The 24,548-nt window shown below is 39.5% G+C and overlaps 1 protein-coding gene across 1 annotated transcript in view; it reads left to right on the top strand.

Annotated features, from left to right (window-relative positions):
* dcn (decorin) overlaps positions 1–24,548 on the top strand; it is a 43,025-nt gene that overhangs the window by 1,432 nt on the left and 17,045 nt on the right. Inside the window, exon 2 of the mRNA XM_017711311.2 lies at positions 15,123–15,399. Within this exon, the coding sequence (XP_017566800.1) occupies positions 15,135–15,399 (265 nt within the window). The 5' untranslated portion in view covers positions 15,123–15,134. The remainder of the gene's footprint in view (positions 1–15,122; positions 15,400–24,548) is intronic.

Raw genomic sequence — 24,548 nt, 5'->3', positions numbered from 1 at the left:
TCATCTCACATTTAATTTTTCCTCCCACAAATCAAAAACCTGCCATAATGAATTGTATGACCATTTATTTCACTCTCAATATGTGTCTTGACTATAAACAGACTGCTTTTGTTACTTTAAGGCTAATATATGTCATCAGTGTTTACATATATGTTCTGATTGCCACCGTGTTGTGCCTCATTTGGAACCAGTCTGGGTCGCAACCCTTCTTACAGCTTCAAAACGAGTTGAGTGGGTGGGGCTTAACTGCTCTAGGCTTAATTGGAGGACATGTTTCAGTGCATTGGGGTTTTTTGTGACATCACAAAAACAGTGAATTCAACATGGGCTGATTTTGGAGCCTAGTTTATATTTGAACTGTATGGTCTGAGAAGTAAATGGGGTGATTTGAAACTTAAGTGACACAAACGACCTCTGTTCCGATTGGCTGCCTTGTATGCCTCATCTTGGACCAGTCTGGGATGCAACACTCCTTATAACCTCAGCATGAGTTGAGTGGGCGGAGCTAAACTGCTGAAGGCTGAATAGGTTAACGTATGGAAATGGGTTGTCATAAAAACGATGAATTCCAAATGGGCCCATTTTGAAGCCTGGTTTCCTTATATGGACTGACATGTTTTGAACCCTGAACAGATGTTGTGTAAATGACCTCGGTTGTGATTGGCTGCCCCAGCCTCATTCAGAAGCAGTCTAGGCTACAACCCTCCTTATAACTTCCAAGCGAGTTAAGTGGGCAGGGCTAAACTGCTATAGGCTGAGTGTGTGGATATGTGGAGGTGCAAATGGGCTGTTTTGGAGGTTTAAACTCAGTGTATGGACTCGATTTTGTTAACCCAAGATTTATCATCATAAAATATTCAGTAAGTAAAGTAAGACTAATATGTAAGCTATAAGGCTGAGAAACTTAAGAGTGGACCCTTATACAGGCCCTAAATATATAGGGGTCAAACATATAGGCCAGAGATTGGGGGGCTTTGAAAAGAAATGGAATTTCTTTTTCTTTACAGACCTTTTTCTCACCATGGATGCAGGGCAGGAGAAGTCATGTTGTGTTATGACTCTGTCCTGTTCTCAGTTTTAGTCTCTGGTTTTCATTGTGTGAGTTATGCCTCATGCTCTTTTCCCATGGCACCAGTTCACCTTGAGCTGCACACATTCAAAAATCAGGCAGAAAGGGGGGAGGTGGCTAGGAGGATAGAGGGAGAGAGAGAGAGAGAGAGAGAGAGAGAGAGAGAGAGAGAGATGAGTACCTGGCACTCACATCTCATTAATCCTATAATGATACAGCTTCCTTCCGACCATAGGCAGATATGACAGAGCACTTCCCAGCAAAGCCACTGTAAAATTCCCAACTAACTGAAAACACACCCGGAGAGAGAGGGATAAATCCATGCCGGCTTTGGGCTTTACACTATTTCCACATGATCTGTCCCGTGAGAGAAAAAATTGGGAAATGCTGTTAAACACCACCACTGGGAACATTTTGTGTCTTGATGCAGCTCCCACAGAACACTTGCAGACTCCACGGCCCTGTTATTCCTCTGCTGCAGCAGATCATGTTACTGTCCTGTGCCACGAATGATCTTCTCAAGCCAGAATTCTCCATCTGGCCTGTAACTTTTAGAGGTGAGAGTCACCGAAAAGTAGCCACGCTGGCCACTGGCTATCATTGCTCTTGTTTCTTCTTCCCAGAGAATAACTGGAACAGCTGGAATGTTCTTTGCTATGACCCAAGCAATGACCAAAGTAATCCTGGGTCAAACTAAAGAAGAGAACATTGGACAGCTCATTTCAGGCTGGAGATAATACCGCTGTGGTTAATGGCACCAACCTTATTGTCATCCTTTTCTCATGAAATGGTTCTGATGTGGCTTAGCAGTTCAAATTCCATGCCTTAAATTGACCTGATTGCTTGCACTATAAAACTGGTCATTGAGTGTCTGAAGAGCATTTTGTGGTCATTTATTTGCTGTAGATCCCCAAAGACTACCAATATAATCGCATTAGACAAAGCTCTGTGAGAAAAGACTTAATTGTACCTTGGCAGCTCTATTGATTTTGGGTTAGTGGTCTGGAAATGCCCTGACCACTTGACTGCGGAAAGATCCAAGCCCAGTGTAATTTGTTTTTACATGTTATACTTTACTTTTATTAGGCCCACATTTATTTAACGCAATGGCTTTTATGAGTGTTTGCCTTTATATAAGCCATTCTGACTGGCATTAAAAGACGGTAACGTGGCTAACAATGGCTGGAAGCTTTAGTTTAGCTAACATTGTCTGATTAGCTAGAACATAGTCTAAGCTGGGGAAAATGAATGGGATTCAAAGAAATTGCAGCCGTGGTAAATAAAACGTGAACGTCATTGGATTCTGTGAAGGTCGTTTCACAGTCAAAATACCAATGATGCTTAAAATGAACATGCTACAATTAACCTTCAACACTATTATACACCAATACCAGCTACTCATACTGTAGCCTAAAGCTACCAAAGCCACTAAACTACAACATTTGACAAATCTTACTGCTTTCCTCGGGGTATTTTGGTGAAGTCAGTCTTACGATGGCAGTTCAGTGTGAAGAAATGTTACCTTGCTTGTAGCAGTTCATTGTATTTGATGCCATTTTGTGCCATTAAGAAGACCACGTTGCCAAGTTGGTAGGCGAGCTGTAACTCTGACTGTGCTCTGATAGAACTCATCTCATCACCTTTACTGCAGGTACACTGTGGGTGGATAAAAACTAAGCAAAATAGACCAGAAAAAAGTTCAAAAGACCTCGAAAAAGACGAAAAGATACGTGGATGCTTTAGATGAAAATTTGCGATCAACTGGATCCATTACGATTCCAGTGCAAGAGACTTTACAGACAAAGGCTAACGAAGCTGCCAAAACTCTTAAACAATAAACTCACACATCAACACGGCTCGAGTCAGCTTCGTATTAATCAGCTTCTCATTTGAATTTACACATTCCACCTTAAATGGTGCTGCCGTTACACTGAGGTACCTTAAACGTAGAACAAACTTCCAAAGTTGGCGAATATACAACTAACCTCAGGTCACCTCAATGAATGCATCTTTCGTCAATAAATACCTCAAACTTTCTCTTGGCAATGTTCACTGAGCAGCAAATGACCAGCGCAGTGAAGCGAATCAGCCACTTTCTCCTCTGCTGATCTAAGCATGCATCCCAAACCACACTTCTGCACTTTACGAGCTACACTAATGAGTGCGCGTCTAAAAATACATGCGCTATATTTTTGCATGCTATGAAGTGGGCTAGCTTGCAGAATTTAGCTTCCTTTGTTATTAATACAGCAACAAATCAAGTAAAATCAGGGCAAAACACTCAAATACTGTATATCTGTTCAGATTTTTTACTGAGTGAACTTGATGTTGCCTACCAAAACGGTGGCTGAGTGTTTGTGAAGTCATCAAAATACTGTCAATAGCCATTTTTTGGATCCATAATGATCTCGAAAATCTGAGGATTTCCTCACAGTTGGTGGAAAATTGTCTGTACGGCAAAACTTATCAGCTTTGGAACATGTTGTTTGCCACAGGGTGCAAGTATTTTCTCACAAATTCCGTTAACTTCTACTGAAGAGAAAACCAGCTTAGACCTGTTAGAGCTTCTAATGTGTCTACAGAACGGCAACACGACTTCAGACGTCTACTAACTATTGAAATCGAGAGCGTCTTTGGAGAAAGCAGGCCAATGTTTGTAATATTGACTTGCTAAAGGTGGAAATTTTGGGTTTCCTGGACCACATCTTCAAGAATGGATAGTTCAGAAAACTACATTCTTCTGACCTGCAGACTTGAGAGATGTCATTCTAGATCAGCACGTATCAGAAGAAAACAGCTCTGAATGGACGGCGACTGGAGAAGACACGTTGTGAGTTTGGAGAGGACACGTCAGGGTGTTGATGGCTTTAAAAGGGGCACACATGTTCTAAATGTCCCGTAGCCTTATAAATTCCTCGTCTGATTCATTGCTGACAGCCCCTCTGGAGACAGGCCGGATAAGGGCAATTGGAAGAGGGGAATGAATCGATAGAATGGGTTATTTCCTACACAAAACATTTCAGCACGCATCATATCTCCAAAAATGCTGGATAAAAACACATTATTGTTGGAGCCCCTTCAGAAATATGTGCAAACAGCATGACTAGCCAGTTAAAGCTCCAGTCAGGTCAGTATTTATTGGATGTAGAGGCTATTTTAAGGCTATTAAAGGATGAATGGTTTGGCGAAAAAGTCGAATTTGCACGTTTTTCCACTTACCTCAGATGTAGGTCATCAGCCAAGACATGTCTAGTGTCCACATTTTGCTTCCTTAGTTTAGAGCTGAAGCTACAAGGCTAACGGTTCTTACAAACACTTGAATGCAATTGTCACCCAAATGTTTTCTGTAAATACATCCTGAAAACTTCTCTCAAACTTCAGGAGGGTAGAGTAGCCTAAATGAATAATCCAGTAAATTGATACTTGGGTAAAATGTTGACAATAGTAAAAATGAAACCTTAAAATTAATCTATTTGAGTAAAAGTACAAAAGTATCAGGCCAAAAACTACTGAAGTACTGAGTAACGTTGGGAACTGCTTAGTAAATCCAGCATCTATCGATTTTTGTCTCTTTTCAGGATTCTTTTGGTCTAAAGTAAACCACTAGAGCTCCAAAGTTAGAGATGGGAGCAAACACAAAGAAGTCCAGATGTTGTCAACAACAAAACACACTGTAAGCCTGAATAAGTTGAATTTACTTAAAAAATTTGAGGAAACTGGTTGCCTTAAAAAAATGAAGTAATGTGTAATGAAAACGAGTTAGAATCACAGTCATTTTGGAGTTAGGCTAACAAACACTTTCGTGCAACTCCTAAATTCTAACATAAAATTGCAATTTAACTATGTTTCATTGGGCAATTGAGAATTTTTTTCTAATTAAGTGATATTGACCACCTTGCTTAACACCGTTACTGTAAACGTGGTCACTGACCAAAACAAATGCCCACTTATCAGATAAAAGAACAATTACCTTCACTCTTAACCAACAACACAACGGTAAACAGTTGAGTAAAGCACATACAAAACAACAACATTCGCCTGAGTCAAAGGCAGCTTGGGTTGAATGAAAGCGCACTGACGGCGAGTAAAACAAGGTGAAAGAAACATTCAATATGCAAATAGATGGAGCCACGAGCCAATGGGGAATAAATACACGTTTTATCTAACAAGACGTGTTAATAAAACAAACATGTAATTGTATTTAACGGCTTAGATTCACTCAGTTTCACACATTTGTTCAGCAACTTTAATGAAAAAAAAAACAATTAAAACCAACAGAAATGTCACCATTTTTTTGCATGTTTGGTTTCAAAGTTGCCATAGCAACAGACTTAACTAAATAGTACTGAGCTAATTCATCTCAAAAATGCCGTTTGGGTGTACAAAATCATCCCTTAACTTAAAATTGTTGAGTTTATTTGAGTTAAAACAAAATGCGGGATTACAGTGCAGAATGAAAGTAAACACAAAAAGAATGAATAACTAGTTAAATAAATAGGTGAAATACAACTGGTTAAAAAGGAGATGTCTTTACTCTGTAATCTACTTGAGTAGAAGTAAAAGTAGAGTATCAATCACTCACTATTTGGCTTAGGCACACGTACTTGTGGGAATGTAGCTAGTTCCTACCCACCTCTTGGCCTGAATTTGGACACCTACCATGTCTTAGCTGATCGGCTACATCTGGAATGGAAAAATGTGTTCACTTGACTTTTCGCCAAGCCGTTCCTGTAAGAGGGCCACAGGGAGATCCACGGGGAGATCTAACACAAAATGTGGATTGAAAAGCAAATGGAGGAAATCAGTTAGCCCCCTCAGGGATGCTGAGGCATCTTACAGAAAAATCAGTCACCTTGGATTTGTCAAACGTGTGAAAATCCTCTACAGAGAACAACTTAAATATGGCATTTTCTTGTAAAGTTTATGGTAGATTTTCTATGTATTTTTGAGTTGAACATTTCCAAGAAAGAAAACATTTAATATAAAACATGCCACAACTTTTGCACAGTTCACATTTCATATTTCACTTTTTTTCCAATGTGTTAAATTGAGATAAACTCTACTTGTGCATTAAAATGTGTTCACTTATTTGTACTTAGAAAATCAACAACACATGAAATATGACCAAACTTTTGCATTTGGCTTTACTTGTGCAGCTTATTGTTACATCAAAGTGCCACATCTTTGAAACGGTGAAGGAAAAGGATATTCTTAACTTCCACATATCACTGCTGTCGGAACAAAACCTCCAACATGGTAACTTTACAAGAGAGGCTAAAAACCTACCTTACTTTTAATGTAAGTCAATGGAACCGGAGGTTTTGCCAAGTCATTTTGGGAAGTTTCTTTTAATCCCTTCATTGTGAAATTTACAAACAATGGAAAGGGCAACAGGCATTTTCACACCATATCAAAAACTGAAAAATGACAAAAAATGGAGATGCAAAGTTTTGTTCCGACAGCAGCGATGAGTTGACGTTTCAAGGTTTTATTCAAAGTGATTTTGGACGATTTTTATTGGATTTTTATTACAAAATCTCAATGCAATGTAAATACACCTTCCTTTTTTAAATGATAAGATAGATTGTAATAAAACTGAATTATACTGAATCAACCTGACATTTGCTGTAAGGAGCAATACTGACTGCAGCATCGAGATGTTTGGTTCCTGAAGACAAAGCCAGCAGCATTCAACCACTGTACTCCAGAGCCATTTCATTACCTGTATTCTCATTTTAGATTATATGTTATTTTCCCTCCACTTCCCTCCTGTAATCAGCCTGTGTGGAAATCTTCAGCGCAGTGGGTGATTTGATAGGTTGAGGGCAGATGTCGTGTCCCTGAGGTAGAATCATCAATCACGATGTCAGAGAACCATTCATGAGCCATATCTAAATATTGTATATGTTTACATTAGACAATGATCAGACTGGAAGAATGAAATTAGCCCTTCTGTTCCTCAGGAGGCATATAAAATACTATCACAACTCTAATTACTATGTAACTTCAATTTAATAACACAGTAATTACACAGCGTTATGGCTTAACGGTATATGCAGTGGCTGTATTACAGTACAAACAGTATGTGGGGTAAAACGCTTAAAATAAAGGTGCCTAGAGGGTTCTTGGGTCTGATGCCATAGAAGAACCACCTAAAGTGCATTGAAATGGATGGTTCTTTAAGGCTCTCGGGGAATTTTCCCAGTTTATTGAAGTTCTGTTGCGTTTTAGAAGTTATGCTACAGCGTTCTTCAGTCTACTCTGTATCTGCTGTGTCTGTAGTGCGCTATTGATTACCACAGACAATAATTAGAGGCATTTTTCAGTGCTAAGTTAAAGAACAGGATGCTGTTAAAAAAGTTTTTTTTGCAATCAAAGCAGGTTCTTCTACAGCACTGGTCCTCTACTTTTAAGAGTGCACAGAGTCTTAGGATATGTGTTTCTGATCCTCTGCAGCTTGTACAGAACTTCCTGCCAGTTTTTTGGGAATTTAGAAAACAAGCAAAGGGAGACTGGATGGGAAGTGTAACCCCCCCCTTTTTTTGCACCCCCTTCGTTTCGCATGAGGAGACAACTGACCCGCTCGGCCATGAAAGACAAGGGTAGAGGATGGAAAAAATCGAGGGAAAGTAGGGAAAGTCGGGGCAAGCTGTTTGTTTGAAGAGGCATACACCCCCTTTCTCACTTATTGTAGGTCTGAGGGGCCAGGGTGATGCTCTCGGCCAATTTTCTTTACAAGGCTAGGCACGTTTTCAAGACTGGAAAAAGCCAGCGAGCACAGCTTTGTTGGCTTAAACACACACATGGCCTTGATTCGATCAGGGTGTCTCCAGGGTACGGAGGAGTGAAGTGCTTTCCATTAGGGGTGAGGGGCTGTAATGATCTGGCGAGATTTTCTAGCATAGCATTGCAACGGTAAGGACTTGTAAACGAATACCTAATCTGACCTAATCGGACACCTAATCAGGCCTAGTCAGAGCCGTCCAGACAGCAAAGCTTTTATCAGGCCTGAAACTTCAGTACAAACCCAAAAACAGCCCAGAGGTTTTGCTCAATCTAATCCACAACATCAAAACAACCATTTCGAGTCCAATCCTGACCTGATCTTATGAAAGTTTTGTCATCAAGTTTTCAAGCCAAAACTACTTTTACAAACAAATGGAACTTCTTTCAGTTGCATCATATTGGATTTTCTGACAAGTCTGGGCCCAGTGGACCTCTGCTTGGACGATTACGTTCAACTGTGGCAACATGAGTGACACCAGATTGAAAATGTTTAAGAAACTAATGACATCAAGGCAATGAAATAAGAGGCAAGACAAGGCAAGGCAAGTTTATTCATGGAGCACCTCTCATACACTCAGAAGGTACTTTCTAAATGAGAATATACAGTCGTTTGATAAAGTAAAGGAGAATAAAGATCAAAGCATGATTAAAACAACAGATTTCAAAAGAGAAAATAATCAAATTCTAAATCAAATTTAAAAAAAATGTATATTTAACTAAAAAAGTGTCATTACAGAGGAAAAGGGTTAGGGCCATAAAGCAAAGAGGGGCCATAAAGTAAAAAGATCAAACAAAATCTGTAGGAAACGCAGATAAAATCTGTTAAATAAGACCCAAACATATCATTTAAACCTGACTCAAGCCCGATTTGACAGGTCTCGTCAAGCTCCAACAGACTCAGGTAGTTATGAGAAGACAATGGAGTGTCATCATCTTCATATAAAGGCCTATTCACAGTAAGAAAAAGGCATATTAAGTTTTGAAAACTGTTTATAGCTGTTTGTTTAGTTTAGCGTATCCTGGTCTCTTTCGTGTCTGTGTGTTTTGTAGAATGATCATATCCAGTGTGCATTTTATTTACAATGCAAATTCTGAATGAATCATTGCTGCTACTCAAGGAATCAATGTTTCCTTCCTCTCCCATCTTCTTCTCACATTCTCTGAGTATTATCAAAGAAAACCTTTGCATTTGGTTTGATGGCCCCACTGCATTAATTACTGGTTTTGTTTTCATCTCATAAAAAGAAAAACATCCACTAAAAGTACTAAAGTATTTACCTTCAAATGTACTTAAGTATAAAGTAAAAGTACTAAAAGAGGAATTCTGGCTCTGATCTGGTCCTGTTATCATTTTTATAACCAGACTGGCTTCATGAACTCATTTCAGGTGAAAGTCCTCCAGCGTCTCTCTTGGTAAACCAGTCTTTTAATAGAACGTCATTAATTAGTGACGCTGACGTCTATTAAAATGATCAGAAGCACAAAACACTGAAGGTAAACAGTTTCCATCAGGGAGAACCGAGTGGCTCTGAAATCACTTTTTACACACAAGCAAAGTTTCAGTTTCAGATTTATTTACAACTTAGTTCCAAGTTTAAGTTGAATAAAAACTGGCTTTAAACTCAGGATCACAGATGAGCTCCTTTACTATGTTGATCTGTAGGCGTCTGTTCATAAACATAAACCAGCCCAAACTCATTTACTATAAAATGAAATGGTGTTTGTAGAAATTCAGAAAAAAGCCGCGTCAGTCTCGACTGCATATGTGGACATATTTCTATATTGAGCTCTATTTACACAAAGTTAGGTTAGTTCATCATTTATGTTGAACAGACTCTCCCAAAGTTTGACGCTGCTGCGCTGACGTTGAACCGCGTGCTGCACTGGGTCGGTCTGACCAACAGGTCAAAACCAGCTCTAAACAAAGTGACCGCTGGGCCCTGATTGGTGCTCTGGCTTTGCGCTTCTTTCGTTTTGACATGTTACGTTTTTATACACACAGAAACCAAAAGGAGGAAGGAAAAAGTAAAGGAAAAAGTCGGATATTAGACTCTGAAATGTAGTGGAGTGAAAGGAAAAAGTCGCCCAGAATGGAGAAAATTCAGTACAGATACACCAAAAATACTAAAGTACAGAAACTAATTACATTTACTCAGTTATTTACTGAGGATGTACTGATTGAGCACATTCTCAGACGAACCCTGTCACAACATGCCAAACTTATTTTTGTGTCAGCAATGACAAGGCAACCCCATGTCCCCCAGCTATTTAACCTTCGTCAGGATTTCCACCTCATGCGCTGACAGAATGTGGCTGAAGTCAGCAGCCACAAGATGCAGAACTCCCTGCTGAACCCCTACAAGCAAAGTCATTCTGTGGGTGGTGGTCAGGAATCCATTAACATGTCAGAGATGCAAACTAAAGCAGCGCTGGAGGCTGATCACTCTTGTCTCGACCTGTTTGTTAATGGGGAGACCCTCCAGGTGCACAGGTTGAGTGGCGTTCCTTTACTCGACAGAGCACCAGAGGCCAAGAATCTTCATTCCAGACTGGTCACACCAATGTCATATGACTCTCATAGTGTCTGTAGGCATCAAGTAGTACTTTAAAAGCAATGGTTTGTATGTATTCATCACATTGTGTAAGCAATCAACACATTTTTGGCCACCCGGATGACTGTCTGGCACTACTGATGAATGAGGTCCATGCTTCCATGCATCCGTGTAAGATAAATCTCCAGTGATGAGTTGCAGAAACCAGCGGTCAAAGGTCACATTGTGGGAGACTTTTCCTGCCGTTTCCATTTGTCACGTTGTACGTGTTTCAGCCAGCAGGAGTGTGGAACCTGATATGTGTGGGACTCTGATTAACCTCGTTCTCTTGGATGGGAAACAGGCTCTCGGTTTCATCTAATTGATTGAGTTTGTGCTTTGGGTACATGGTGGACCTTCCAAGAAGAGGCACATATATTACTTGGGTTTATGGCCTGAGATCCCGGTGGAGACGTCCCTGTGGTGTGACCGTCTGATTTCTTTAATACCTTTTCGGCTTTCTTTACATTGATGAAACCTTCAGACAACTTCGCTTACTTGAAACTTAGATGCAACTCGCTTGAGACTCAGCTGCAACACTTGCTGCTATCCAGTGAGGAAATCTTCTCCTATGACCTTCTAGGTCTTCATGGTAGGCCTAATGATTTCTGTGAAATGAAAAAAAAGTGCATCAGTCGTTTTCATTTCATTTTTATTCAGTGTGATCATTGTGCTTGCCATGTTTATGCTTTTGTATTAACAGGAGTAATGGTCTTGTGTCTTTGTTAAGTTTTGGTTGGAAACAACAAGTTTCCAAAGGAAAACAATGGAAAACCATCCAATCTGGATTTTATTTCCTCTGTGCTTTCTAAGTAGATACACCCAAGTAAGCTCTCCTATTGGTTAGGACTTCATGAGCTGAACTGAAGGTCTTACATGTCCAGTCAATAATTAGGAACTGAGAGTGGAATCTCTCTATGATTTCCAGTGGATGGAGCTAATTTCACGTGAAAAAGTCACTCTAACTTCCGGATTCATCACCGACTGTGAATAGAAGTGGTAGCTAGCTAGTTGTTAGGAAAGGAAACCTGAGGCGGCAGAAAGAGTCACTATAAAATTGATACAAGGCCAAATACATCTTAATGTCTGTTGCAAGCTCCAAATGCAACATGTGGAATGTCTTTGATGAGCTTCAGATGAGCTGTACAGCTGACTGAAACGCCTTGGTCAGGCTACTTGTTGTACTCAGTGACACATCTAGAACTCCCAGAAGGCCTAGAACGATGTTTTTCTCTCAAATCAAGATGTTAATTGGGTGATTCGACGGTCAACTCCTAATTGTGTTGATGGTTAATCTGAAACGTTAACCCTTTAGTCTTGTTCCTGAAGTCCTGACCAGTCAAAGAGCATTTCAAGAATTAAGCCCTTTTGTTTGAATTCAAATTGAACGACGACATAAGTGTATTACTAAGTTCTACAATACTTGCAGAGTTGAAACACCATGTTTCGTCTAGAATGGCTAAAAAAAGTAAGTCAAGTCAAGTCAGCTTTGTCAATACTACGATATGTACAGGACATGCAGCTAATCGTAAAAATAAACATTAATTGTAGAAAAATAGAATAATAAAAAATAATATAAATATATGAAGGTCCTGAAATGAACACTAAAGGGACCTCATCTCACTTTACATCGTTATACAACATAACATACATCCTATAGGTGCACTGGCACCAGTCGGCATCACTGTAGAGGTATTTTTCCACGTTTCTCCACATTTTGGCGTTTATATCCAGAACTGAAGGCCTAGCTGTCTTAGCCACACATAACATCCCAAGTGCTGTTGTCAACAGCATCATTTGAGCTGGTTTTCATCGTGCACAAGTGAAACAGAGGATGGTCTCTGGGAATAATTTCACTCATTTGCTGGTAACTAGGTAGCTTAATTAGCCAGTTAGCTAGCCAGCCACAGTCTACAGATGCTTGCACTAGCATTTGCTCTGATTCAATAGCCAGAATTACCATAATATACATGGTCAGGTTCTTTGTCCCCTCTCTTGAGATATTAATATCAATAGATTTGATGTAACATGATACATGAAACTGTAACTATTCGAAATCCCTTAAGAGGTGCCTATCCATTGTTACTGGACATTTATGGCCTTAACAGAAGCGTAAACGTTTGTCGCTGTCACGCAGCGTGCCATGACATTATTAGATTATACTGACGGATTTATTTACTTTCATCATGGACAAATAAATAAATAAATAAACAAATAAATAAGCATGAGACGTCCTCCTGGTTATGAACTGACAGATAACGTGACAGCTGTTTATTCAGCTTTGTTGGCATGCAGTGTTTAGGTTCATTGGGTTCGTTTTTGTTTCTAAACAATAAAAGACACAGCGATGCAAATGCTGCCTAATTTTATAGACCTTCAACGATGTGATACATAATATGAAACACACTAGCTGATCTTGGTAGTTTACTGATCGGAAGTATTGCATGCAACTTTAATGAAGTTGCATGGAAAGTATGTTTCATGCAACTTCTGAGCTGCAACTGGGTGCAAGAAAGTTTCCTGATGTAAATCCAGCCACAGATTTCATGTTAAAGCTAATACATTTCACTGTGTCTGCAGGACAGCGCATCATGGCTCTTGCTTGCAGTAGAGGTTGTCAAGTTTAAACTGCAAAGCTTCCCAGAGGTCACCATCTGAGAGGTTTGGTTGCTGTACTGTAATTATACTGTATACCAAGCGAGAGAGAGAGAGAGAGAGAGAGAGAGAGGCAAAATTGTTTAGACCTGACATGACCCTGAATTTTACTTACCCAGCAATTTCCCTTTCATTCAAAAGGCTCCAGCCCTACCCAAGTAAAAAAAGGGGGCGCTCTAGATGGCTGACATGCCTCTGCACGATGAGGACAGTTTAATTCTCCTCGACCAAAGGTGAAATAGAAGTAGGCAAGAGAAAGTCTTTGACGAGGTCAAGCGCTATAACCCTGACCACCCTGCAGGGCGTCTATTAAAGGATCTTCATTATAGACCAGGTATCCCAACTCCAGGAGAGCCCTGTGGCTTCCAGCTCTAATTGAATTCACCTGACACAACTAATGAACTTCTTCAGGGTCGCTGACTGCTGTGTTTGATCAGTGCTGGAGCTTAACTCTGCAGGACGTCTGTGCTCCCAGGGGCAAGTTTTAACACCTTGCATTCTTTCACAATAATTCAAACCGAACGGCTTGGGTGTTTTATGCTTATCAATTTTGATAGACTGGCAGTATTTTGAGAATGAATGGCATTAAGCTAACATTGCCTTGTTCACTAAGCAGACGTCACTCATTGCTGGTGATGACAAAAGCATCTTGCACATTATTTGAACTATTTCTAAGTTGTGTGTTATTGAAACAGAGAAATTATGCCAAAAGCCCAGATTCAAGACTTTCAATCTGTACCGCATTAGTAAGTGAGGGGGTTTCACTTTAAAATGCCACTTTCATGCTCTCTTATGTTATTTACAGTCAGCTTTGCCAACAATATTAGAAGAATAAATGAGCGTCCTTTGACAAAATGCACTACACATGAGCTTTTAATATCCTCAATAGATCACGGTGGAATGAAACTCGTCATTTGGAAGTAGAAGAGGAGACGCTTTGAAATGGTTTCAGCTTAAAAAGTTATTGTTGTGTGCACAGTCTGGCTTTGCTGAAAGATAAAACGTTCGTTAACATTTTTCTGTGTTTGTAATCGTTATTTGACATCGAAATGTTGGTGTAGGCTCAAAATGATATATACAGAATGTGAATTCACTTTAAATGTAATGTATCAAGTGAAATCCCACTCTGGTGGAAACGTGTAATTGCACACAATTTGTGGAAAAACTTTTTTATAGCATGGGTTGTGCTTTGGCCCCCTTCCCCGAGGGGATTAATCTGTTGATTGATAGATTCATATTAAGATTAATGGACCATTATTAGTCCCACAACAGGGAAATTTCACCCATCCATGCAGTGAAACACCACACACACACTAGTGAAGACAAACACTAGGGGGCAGTGAACACACTTGCCCGGAGTGTTGGGTGGTTGGGGGTCAACTCAGTGATCAACTCAGTGACCATCCGGGACCCAAGGCTGGTTACCTAACCTCCAGCCCATGACTGCTGCTAGAGACGTTGATTACGAGATCATTTTAGATCAAAACATCAAGCTGGAGCTTCTGTTTGAGTCTGTGATGTAAAGACGTATAAAACCTTGACTTTTAAATGATTATTTCAGGTTTTACAGGGTGACTCACGGCAGGGCACACTCACCATATGTTAGTCTGTTTTAGTCTCCTCATGGAGTAATGACACTTCTTTCAGTTTTAACAAAAAATCTTACATATTGCAGCTTTAATGTAAAGACATTTTATTCTAGCTCTATTGTTTGTTTTTTATTTTGAAATTTTCACACATGAAAGACTGCTGTTGCGCTGAAATGCTGTAGAAAAACAACAAGCAACAATATCAGCTGATGTTGTCAGTTATCCCAAGTTCAGTATCGGTATCAGCCGCAAACATTTCATATCGGTCAGGCCCTGGTTTAGAGCACTATGTTGATGCATAGTGGCCAAATGTTATTTAAGCCTTGGGAAAAGTCTTGAACTCTGCATCTGCTCCTACATTCCTCACGTTCGCCTCAGCCTACCGACTGATCCTGACTTCCTGACCGTTGCTCTATCTTCTCTGCCCTCCAGGTCACTGACAATATGAGGTTGGCCTGTCTCACCCTGCTCCTGGTGTCCGTCTGCTGGGCTCTGCCCTTCCGCCAGTCTGTCTTCCTGGACTTCATGATGGATGACGAGCCTGGGTCTGCTCTGCCAGAGCCTCTTCCCCCTTCAACCCGGCGACCCCCTAAAATCCCTAAAGGCCCCGGAGCCCCTGAAATTCCTGAATTCACTGATATTCCCCTTGGGCCAGTTTGCCCCTTCAGGTGCCAGTGTCATCTAAGGGTGGTACAGTGTTCTGATCTAGGTAAGCTCTTTCATCATCACCATATAGGGTTCACATTATGTGCTTAACTGAATGTAACATGACTAAGGCTATGTTCAGATGGTGGAGTGGATTCCACCAAAAATGCCATTATATTCTATGGTACGATGTGAACTCTGTGGGCTCTGCCCTTCCCACCATGGAACAGGTTTTTCCACCATGGATCGAGTTGAAAAATGCTCAACTTCAGTGGAAAAGCTTCACTCGTCATGTATCACTTTTCATGAGGTAACCAATCAAAAACGAGGGAAAAACGGAACCAGAGTGTGTTTTTATCACATATATAACTTACAAAATACTCAAGCATGAATATTTATTCACTGTTCTAAGTATCGCCCTGTACATTGTCATCACTGAGGTTTGCTAAAAAACCTCGAGAGACAGGTGATGGGTCCCCCTCACTGCTGTAGCTTGGCAAGAAGTTTACTTTTATGTAGAAAAATGCTTAAAAAATAGTATTGTGTCAAGTAAAATAATCATAAATATAGTCAATAAATCTAATATTTCTCCTGTTGAGATTATTGTAAGCTTAATTTAACATCATGAACCTTCATGCTGGATATTTTTTACTTAAGTCATTTTATTAAGTAATAAATCTCACTATATAGGCAGATAATTGTGCTCTTTTTAAGAAATCTGAATTCTTGAATGAATCACAATTTGATAATATAGTATCTGCATATAGTATCTGCATATAGGCAGTATAGTGAGATGATTTTACTTTATAAAATTACCTAAAACAAGTAAATTATGTCTAGAAATAAGCTAGATAATCTTATAATAAGTGCACGAGCATCTCAAAATAGGAAATATTAGATACATCGACTAGATTTAAGACCATCTCACTTGACAAGACATCATGATTTGCAGTGTATTTACTGGTTTGTGGTGATCAAGGCACTTGGTAAGGTCTGCTAATGTTTACACGAGCTGATTAGGAAGAATTAAACCTGATGGAAGTGCAGTAAGTGCTGGTTTCTTTTGTCTTTTGGAACAGAAGAGAATCTGCTCCATTGTCTGAACCCGGCCTAATAATCCAAACTGAACTGGTTCAAAGTCAGAGTTCAAAACACATTTCAGACTTTTAACCAACTTAGACTTTCAGCTAGTCTTTTAGGTTTGTACCTTGTTAATGTTTATTTTATTCAAACAAATGATTGACCATTCCATATTATTACTCCCAAATCAATCATATCACTACCAAAGCTTTACCAAAAGTGTTCATTTTAGCTCCTTTTGAGCAAAGTCAAAAAATGCTGACAGGACATGACCAGAAAACCCACCTTTGAACAACTGTACACACATAAAATCATCATATTTCAGATGAAAATGTGAACCAGTTCACTTAATTTCAGAAAATGTGTTTCGGTAGTGACAATTTTTAATGTTCTGCACTGAGTTTCCAACTTTGGGACATGTTTACGTCAAAACAATGGGATGTAACCATGTGGCCATGAGGGACATGGATGCAGCCTCACTTTCTTCTCTAAAATGCAGGGGCGTGGCTTAAACAAGACTCCGCCTACATACTCAAACTCTGTGTTTCAGTAATGACGACGAATGAAAGTAATGAAAACGTGCGACAGCATTTTTTTTTATTTGAAAATTTAAACTCAATAAATCAAAATTTTTTAGCTTCGCTTTAAAAGACATAAAATAACTTTAAAGGAGAAAAAAAATAAGCTGGGTTTAAATAAATCACAACAATCGTTGTAAACGTCTAAGGTCTGAACACTTCATTGGTTTTTATATAGTGTTTTTTACTGTGGGACCAAAGTTTAAACTAATGCAGTAGAACGGTCTCTGCCCAGACATCCGCTGGAAAGAAATTATGGCATTAAATGCACTTCATTGAAATGTGTATATCATTTCCACATCTATAACAGGCAGTACATCATCCCAGTTATTATGTGGGGCTGATAATCAGAGTTGAATCATGTCAACTCAACGTAATTTACAGCAGAAAACACAGACCTCCACTGTGCTGCTCCTGTCCAGAGCCCTGAAGTCGATTGGAAGTCCAGGACATTAAAGAGGTCACCCCTCCATATTTTTTGTGCCTGATTTTTTCCCTGAGGTTCTTTTTTGAGAGTAAATGTAAAATGTTATGTAAAAATTTGAGCATTTAGATAGATAGATAGATAGATAGATAGATAGATAGATAGATAGATAGATAGATAGATAGATAGATAGATAGATAGATAGATAGATAGATAGATAGATAGATAATGTGATGGTTCTTCAGGGTTTCTTAAGTAAGAAACATGGTTCTATATAGAGCCATGAACACTCAAAGAAAAGGGTTCTATATAGCACCAAAAGGGTTCTTGTATTGTTAAAAGCTTGATATTTCTAAATAGAACCATTTTCTCCACTAAAGACCCTTTGAAGAACCATTTTTTTAAGTGTGCAGCATTTTTCTGCTCATTTTTGTGCACGCTTTCTACTTTTTTTGCATTCCAATGTGAAGATGTATGCTCTCTATAGACGTGTAGAACTTCGCAAATGACTGGATGTGGTGATTTTTGTGATTGTTTTTCGCAGCTTAGCTTCCATCAACTGTATCAACTGGGGATGTTTTTGAAAACTTTAACAATGTTTACATCCGACTCTTATTTCATGAAAGTAGAAAGAACATTCAGTTTACCTTGAGTGTGTTTACATGCACTTAATAAAATCTGATTTTCTCAGTAACCCGATCAGCACATTTACATGTACTTGACTAATCAGATAATGGGGAAGTTCCAGGTCTAAATGAGTCAGACAGTAATCAGATTTCTGCTTGGCAACCAGCCAGTAAACTCACAGAAGACGACGTGACGTAAACGTAACGTAAAACTCAAACTTTTTTTTAAAGGCATTGCACCACTTTACGTGAAAATATCAACATACATCATCTAGAAGGTGAAGAATATTTAAATCCTTCATTTCCTCAAGCATGTATTTGGCTTCAGCATCACTTCAAAAGTGCTTTGCTGCGTCTTGGTGGTGCCGCTGCTCCCTTATTTCCGGTACCGTCGTCTGTTTTTGCACATGCTCGGACTGAGAGAAAGGAAAGAAATCAGAGTAAGAGCTCACACGCACTGAGAGATCAGATTACTGAGCTAAAATCCAGCCTCTTTATTGGATTTCTTAATCAGATTTCTAGACCTTACTCTGAATTGAGAAATCAGAGTGTGCTGTTTACATGACCATTTGAATAATCAGGTAACTGCAGAAATCTGGTTATAATTGGATAATTGAGTTCATGTGAACACACTCAATGATATCGGCCTGTTTACAAAATCAAACGTATTTTTCTTGAATACATTTCAACTGCTTACGGAATCTTCTCTAAGCTAGAGTACCATGAGGATCCATGTTAGAAGGAAGGAAACACATATCTAATCACCAACACAACTTTGGCTCATGTTCTGCTCTAAGTCATTGCTTCGATAAGACCTTTGGCCTTCGCTTCACCCCGATAAGCTGCGTTGAGCTGCAGCCTGAGAAAGCCCTGACCTTCCCCTGCAGGGAACTGAACTGCTTTAGCAGTCTGAAGTTGAGGCAACTGATAGAGTCCTGAATAAACACTTTCTCCTGCTTGATCTGCCCCTGGCTTTAAAAAGGTGCCTGTCTCTGTGAACCATCATAAATGCTCTCGCGTGCTGTGAACCGTGCGCCACATCCGCTCACGACCAAGCCCGGGCCACAGGACAGCAGCCTCGTTTTCCTAATTACTTCCACAGACTTCATCTGTCTGTCTGTCTGTCTGTTTTTGTCTGGAAAGGCCTGAGACCATCTTCATAGTCTTCACAGATGTGACTCGTCCACATGAAGAGACTTTTTTCAGAACAGATCTATCACAATAGGTTGCACAGTGTTTTGTTTCCATGTAATTACGAAGATTTACTTAATTGTTCGGGACTTTTCCTCTTTGTTTTCACTGAGTTTTAGCTGTGAGGTCTCTTTGTTTGTGTTTTATTGAAGCAGACTCAATGACTCCCAAGTGGAATGTCACCGAATTTTCTACATTTCTGCATTGAGGCTTAATCAAAGTTGTTCAGAATGGTTTGATGTGGTTTGATTGCACAGAAGCTTAACAACTATTTACAGTGGTGGTGACAGGAACCAGGTGTCATGATGCCTACAAAGCAAATATCGCTGATGTCAGAAGAAGATCTCGTATCTCCAAAAATGTTAACTTTACAGGAGAAGGAAAAAACCTACTCTACTTCTAATGTAAGTCAATGGAACCAGACGTTTTTCCAAGTCATTTTAGGCTGATTATTTTAGTCCAATCATCATGAATATTACACACGAAGCAAAGGGCAAGAGCTACTTTAAAATTATGCCAAAAACTGAAAAACGTCAAAAATGGAGATACAAGGTTTTCTTCCAACAACAGCAATAGAGCCATTTTATTTACTATCCAAAACCACCAGTGAATCCACCTGTCTTCTGGATTCTTATATGTCAGCATGGTGGTAAAATAGTGGTTAATATGAAACAATAAGCTTTCTTTTGGGAATGTTTTCCATGTTTCCACCTTCAAGATAGTTTTAGGCCAAAAACTATCAATGTATTGATAATCATTTCATGTAATAGCTTTCTGTGAGGGCCTTTTAGAGGCCTTAACGTCTGTTCCCATCACCACTTTGGACAATTCTAGATTGCTTCTAGTTCCTCTAGAATGGAGCATTTCACATCAAATGGCTCTGAATGACTACACCTTAATGAATTTCTTATGCGGAAATGTAGGAAAACCCCCTTTAATGGTTCATCTCGGTCATCATTCCTGAGGTTTCTCGCTCCAGTTGTGCTCGAGCTTGCATATTTTGGATGCAAACATTAGTTTAAAGTTCCCAAACATGGCAAATTGCATCCCAGACCGATTGTTATGTAGGTATGTTAATCAAACAGGTCTAGTGTGACAAATTTGAGATGAGGTGGATTGCATTCCATTTCTGTCAACTTTGACAAACAAAATCCCGCTTATATGCAAACCGAAATCTTTCTGGGGCTTTTAAAGGACTGCAGAAGGACAGAAGGACAGATGGACAGATGCTGAGGAAGAGTAGGTTCCATTATTTCATAACATAACACTGCATTCCCTAGACGGAAAGAGTGGGGGGGGGGGGCTGTATTCACCAGACTGCAGTCCTCATCTGTTCTACAGACCCTTTGGCAGGCTTGTGTAGAAGGAGGGAGCAGAGAGGAGAGGAAAGGAACAGAGGGAGGAAGGAGGAGAGGGGAGAAGCTGAGGGCAGGGGAGGGGAGCTGTCAGGCCTGTTCTTCATCTAAACTCACCCCCTTTTTTTGCAGTGAAAAACGAGCCTCGTTTACTCGGCGCCGCAGCTGTGTGGAAAACAGCGCTGAGAACAGAGCGAGGGGCCCAAGCGAAACTCGTTTGCTGAGGAAATGCATGGGGGCTCTGTTATGTTTGTATGTTGTTGCTGCTGTTGCTTGAGCGGGGGAAACTCCTACCTGCGTCTGCTTGGCTGAAAAGAAATCTTTTATATGAAGGCCACCTTCACAGGGACTTCATAGCAGGCGAATAAGCAGCGAATAACCCATTTATAAAGCAATACTTGAGCATTCATGAAGATGTTTCATGAAATAAATGTGACATAAGAGGCCTTAAAGTAAAGGGACAGATGCTGTGCTCACTTTATAGCACCATTATGGAGCATCTTTCCAAAGTAATGGTGCTTTTAAAGCAGCACCACATATTCCTACCTTGAAATGGAAAATGCATAATGATCGTTTACGAGGTATAATTATATTCTAATATGGGTATTTCTATGTTTACTCCAGTGCTGGACCTCTTTTAATCAATCAATCATCAATCAACCTTAATTTTCACTCGAATAAACATTTAGGCTGACCTTCATTTTTTCAATGCTGACAATTTATAGTATAAAGGGTTTGACAAAGAAATTTAAATGAAAGTTAATTGGGTTAAACTGAAATGAATAGAACTACATGAAGAAAAATTATGATGTAATTATGGAGAACAATAAAATGAAAAAAAAAAAGATAATAAATTGTTTAATAGGGTTTCATCATAAAATGATAAAGAAGGCTAAATTTGAAATGCGAACGCAGGCAAGTTATAAAAAGTGCTAAAAATAAATAAATAAATAAAAACAGCAATAGAAGTAATAGAAGTCAACAACAGATGTCAAACTAAGAGTTTAATCATCCAAATAAAAAGGAAGTAAAGTGCAGAAATGAAAACTTCCTAAAGCACTCAATAACATTTACAAAGCAGTGCTTCAGTGTTTATGAATATTTTGAAGATGAGATGTTTTATGATGTAAATGGCTTAAGTGCACAAGCCGTATTGCATTTTAGTTGCAATACACCTCACTAAGTAGTATCAGTACACCCTGCAGGATGTTTAAGATTAAGAGACCCTTATTAGTCCCACAACGGGGAAATTTCACCTCCGCATTTAACCCACCCGTGAAGTGAAACACCACATACACACTAGTGAGCACACACACACTAGGGGGCGGTGAGCACACTTGCCCGGAGCGGTGGGCAGCCCTATCCTCAGCACCCGTGGAGCAGTTGGGGGTTAGGTGTCTTGCTCAAGGACACCTCAGTCATGCGCTGTCGGCTCTGGGGATCAAACCGGTGACCTTCCGGTCACGAGGCTGGATCCCTAACCTCCAGCCCATGACTGCCCCGAACAAGAAACAAACAAATAAATAAATAAATATGCAATCAGTTTAAAAACACAACGGTGGCTCCAAAACAATACATTTAGTATGTATGAAAACATGTTTAAAGTGTAAACTTAAAAAAAAATATATATATATATGTATATGTCAAGCACAATTATATATTTTTCACATTTTTAAGTGAAGTGCATTTTTCGGATGGGCGTTCTGCACATTCTGCCGGTGCATGCACACTAGATGTCCTCTAAAACACACAGGCCAGGCTGTAAAACACTTTCTTTTGCTGTTTTTGGGAGCAAAACGGGAGAAAAAGAAAATAAGAAAGAAAAACGGTGAAAAACAGATTGAACAGTGGAGCAGCTGGACTCCTTTGCATGTCCTCCGCTTGACCGCTGCCTTAAAACTGTCCCATTTTTGTTTTATTCTCATCTGACAATTTGTTATGGAATTACAAACACATTATTTCCGCGTTATTTCCGGCCTCCGCTGCATTCGGTTTATCATGTGCGGTGAATTTGATCAACATTTCAGATCTGTTTACCCAGAACGGCTGAGCAAGCTTTCTCTACAGTCTTGTATTGTTGATATAAATGTTTTATTATCTTCAGTAAATCGTAATATGCAGCGAATCTGATCAACATTTCAGAATTGTTTACCCTAGATTGGTCTGGCAGGCTTTCTCTCCAGCATTATAATCTTGATAAATCCTTTGTACCATCATCAGTAAATTATAAATTGGAAAATGCTGGTCCATTCAGAGTAAATAGAACGTGCGTGACCCATATTCAACAGAGAGACAAGAGTTTCCAGAGACTAAACAGAGTGGGCTGAAGGAAACACATATGAGGCGGCTTTCAGGAGCGCTGGCATGTCGAGAGCAGTGCATATTGTGCCCAGTCTGCTGATGTTCTATCGTACACACCGGCACGTTCTCCAAACTGTTTATATACTATAACACACAGAGATATAGAGATAGAGAGCGGTGCCGAGAGAAGAGCTTTTAGGGAATCCGGTGATTCATGGCAAAAATGCTGAAGTGAGACTCTTTTCTGCTTACTGACATTGCTTGCCCACTTCTGAATTGCTGAATTACTAATTATTCTGTGTTTGCTAGAACCAAAGCTGCCAAGTTCACCTATTTGGAAATAGAGATATAGTCCATTTATGTTCTCTTTAAGCAGAACTTTAGGCTTTGATCTCTCTTTCTCTCTCTCTCTATACATATTACTTATACATATATATATATATATATATATATCGCTGCTGTCAGAACAAAACAAAACCCTGTATCTCCATTTTTGACATTTTTCAGTTTTTATATATAATATATAATTTGAACATGCCTATTGTTTTTTACATTGTATGTAAATTTATATATATATATATATATATATATATACAATCACTGTAGACAAAAAATTAATCACCTTGCATGTTTAAGGTGATTGTGGTAGTAACTTCAAGCTCTTGCGAATGGCGTTGCACGAGGAGGATCGGGCTATAAATACCTGCTGGGTATGATCGGATTCATAGATTGAGAAAAGGTGGTACAGTGCAGTGAATGCCCCATTCGATTCGTGGAAGTAGAAGTTAATGAGTGGTCAAAAGGATTGATTGCATTTGGGCCAAAGGCCACAGTGTGAAAGTAGTAGCTGAATTTGCAGGAGTATCAAAGTCCATTTCACTGTAATGTCTCATGTTTAAGCAGGAAGGTAAATCAGAAACCCCTCCAAGTAGTGGGTGAGAAATACGGTAAAGAATGGTGACAAAATGCAAAGAAGGTTTTCTGAAGTAAACGGTAAAAACCAATAAAATCATTTATATTTACAGCATTTGGCTGACGCTCTTATCCAGAGCGACTTACAATTTGATCATTTTACACAGGCAGGCCAAGGTGGTGTTAGGAGTCTTGCCCAAGGACTCTTATTGGTATAGTGTAGGGTGTTTGCCCTGGTGGGGATTGAACCCCAGTCTACAGCGTAGAAGGCAGAGGTGTTAACCACTACACTAACCAACTTAAGACTTTGAACTTTATTTGTGTACAATCTTTTCATGTTTTATAAATATCCACTACCTTTAACCCATTAGAATTACACACTACTGTTGAGTTTGTACCACATACTTACCCAATTAATCATCATTATGAGCTATTTTACTATGTCTTGGTATCTCCCATCAGTTTAAGGTCTAGAACTTTAGTGTGATTTAGTGACTGTTTGGGTATGTATCAGAATTTTACCCCAAATATATATGCCTGTCAATATAAATCTCAATATGCTGATCATCTCACAGATTCATTTCATACGGCTTCATAAGTTGCTTAGGATTGCAGCATCTAGAACCTCCATCAAGATGACCATCTGGAGTTCAAAAACCTTTCGTTTTAGTGGTCAAAAAGTTGGACTCTACCTCAGGGCCGTCATTACTCTTTGGCCACCGACCTGATCTGCAGCCAATCACCGG

Source organism: Pygocentrus nattereri, chromosome 1 (assembly GCF_015220715.1).
Source record: "Pygocentrus nattereri isolate fPygNat1 chromosome 1, fPygNat1.pri, whole genome shotgun sequence".
NCBI lineage: Eukaryota > Metazoa > Chordata > Actinopteri > Characiformes > Serrasalmidae > Pygocentrus > Pygocentrus nattereri.
Note: the sequence above shows the minus strand (reverse complement) of the source record. Positions and strands in the feature narration are given on the sequence as shown.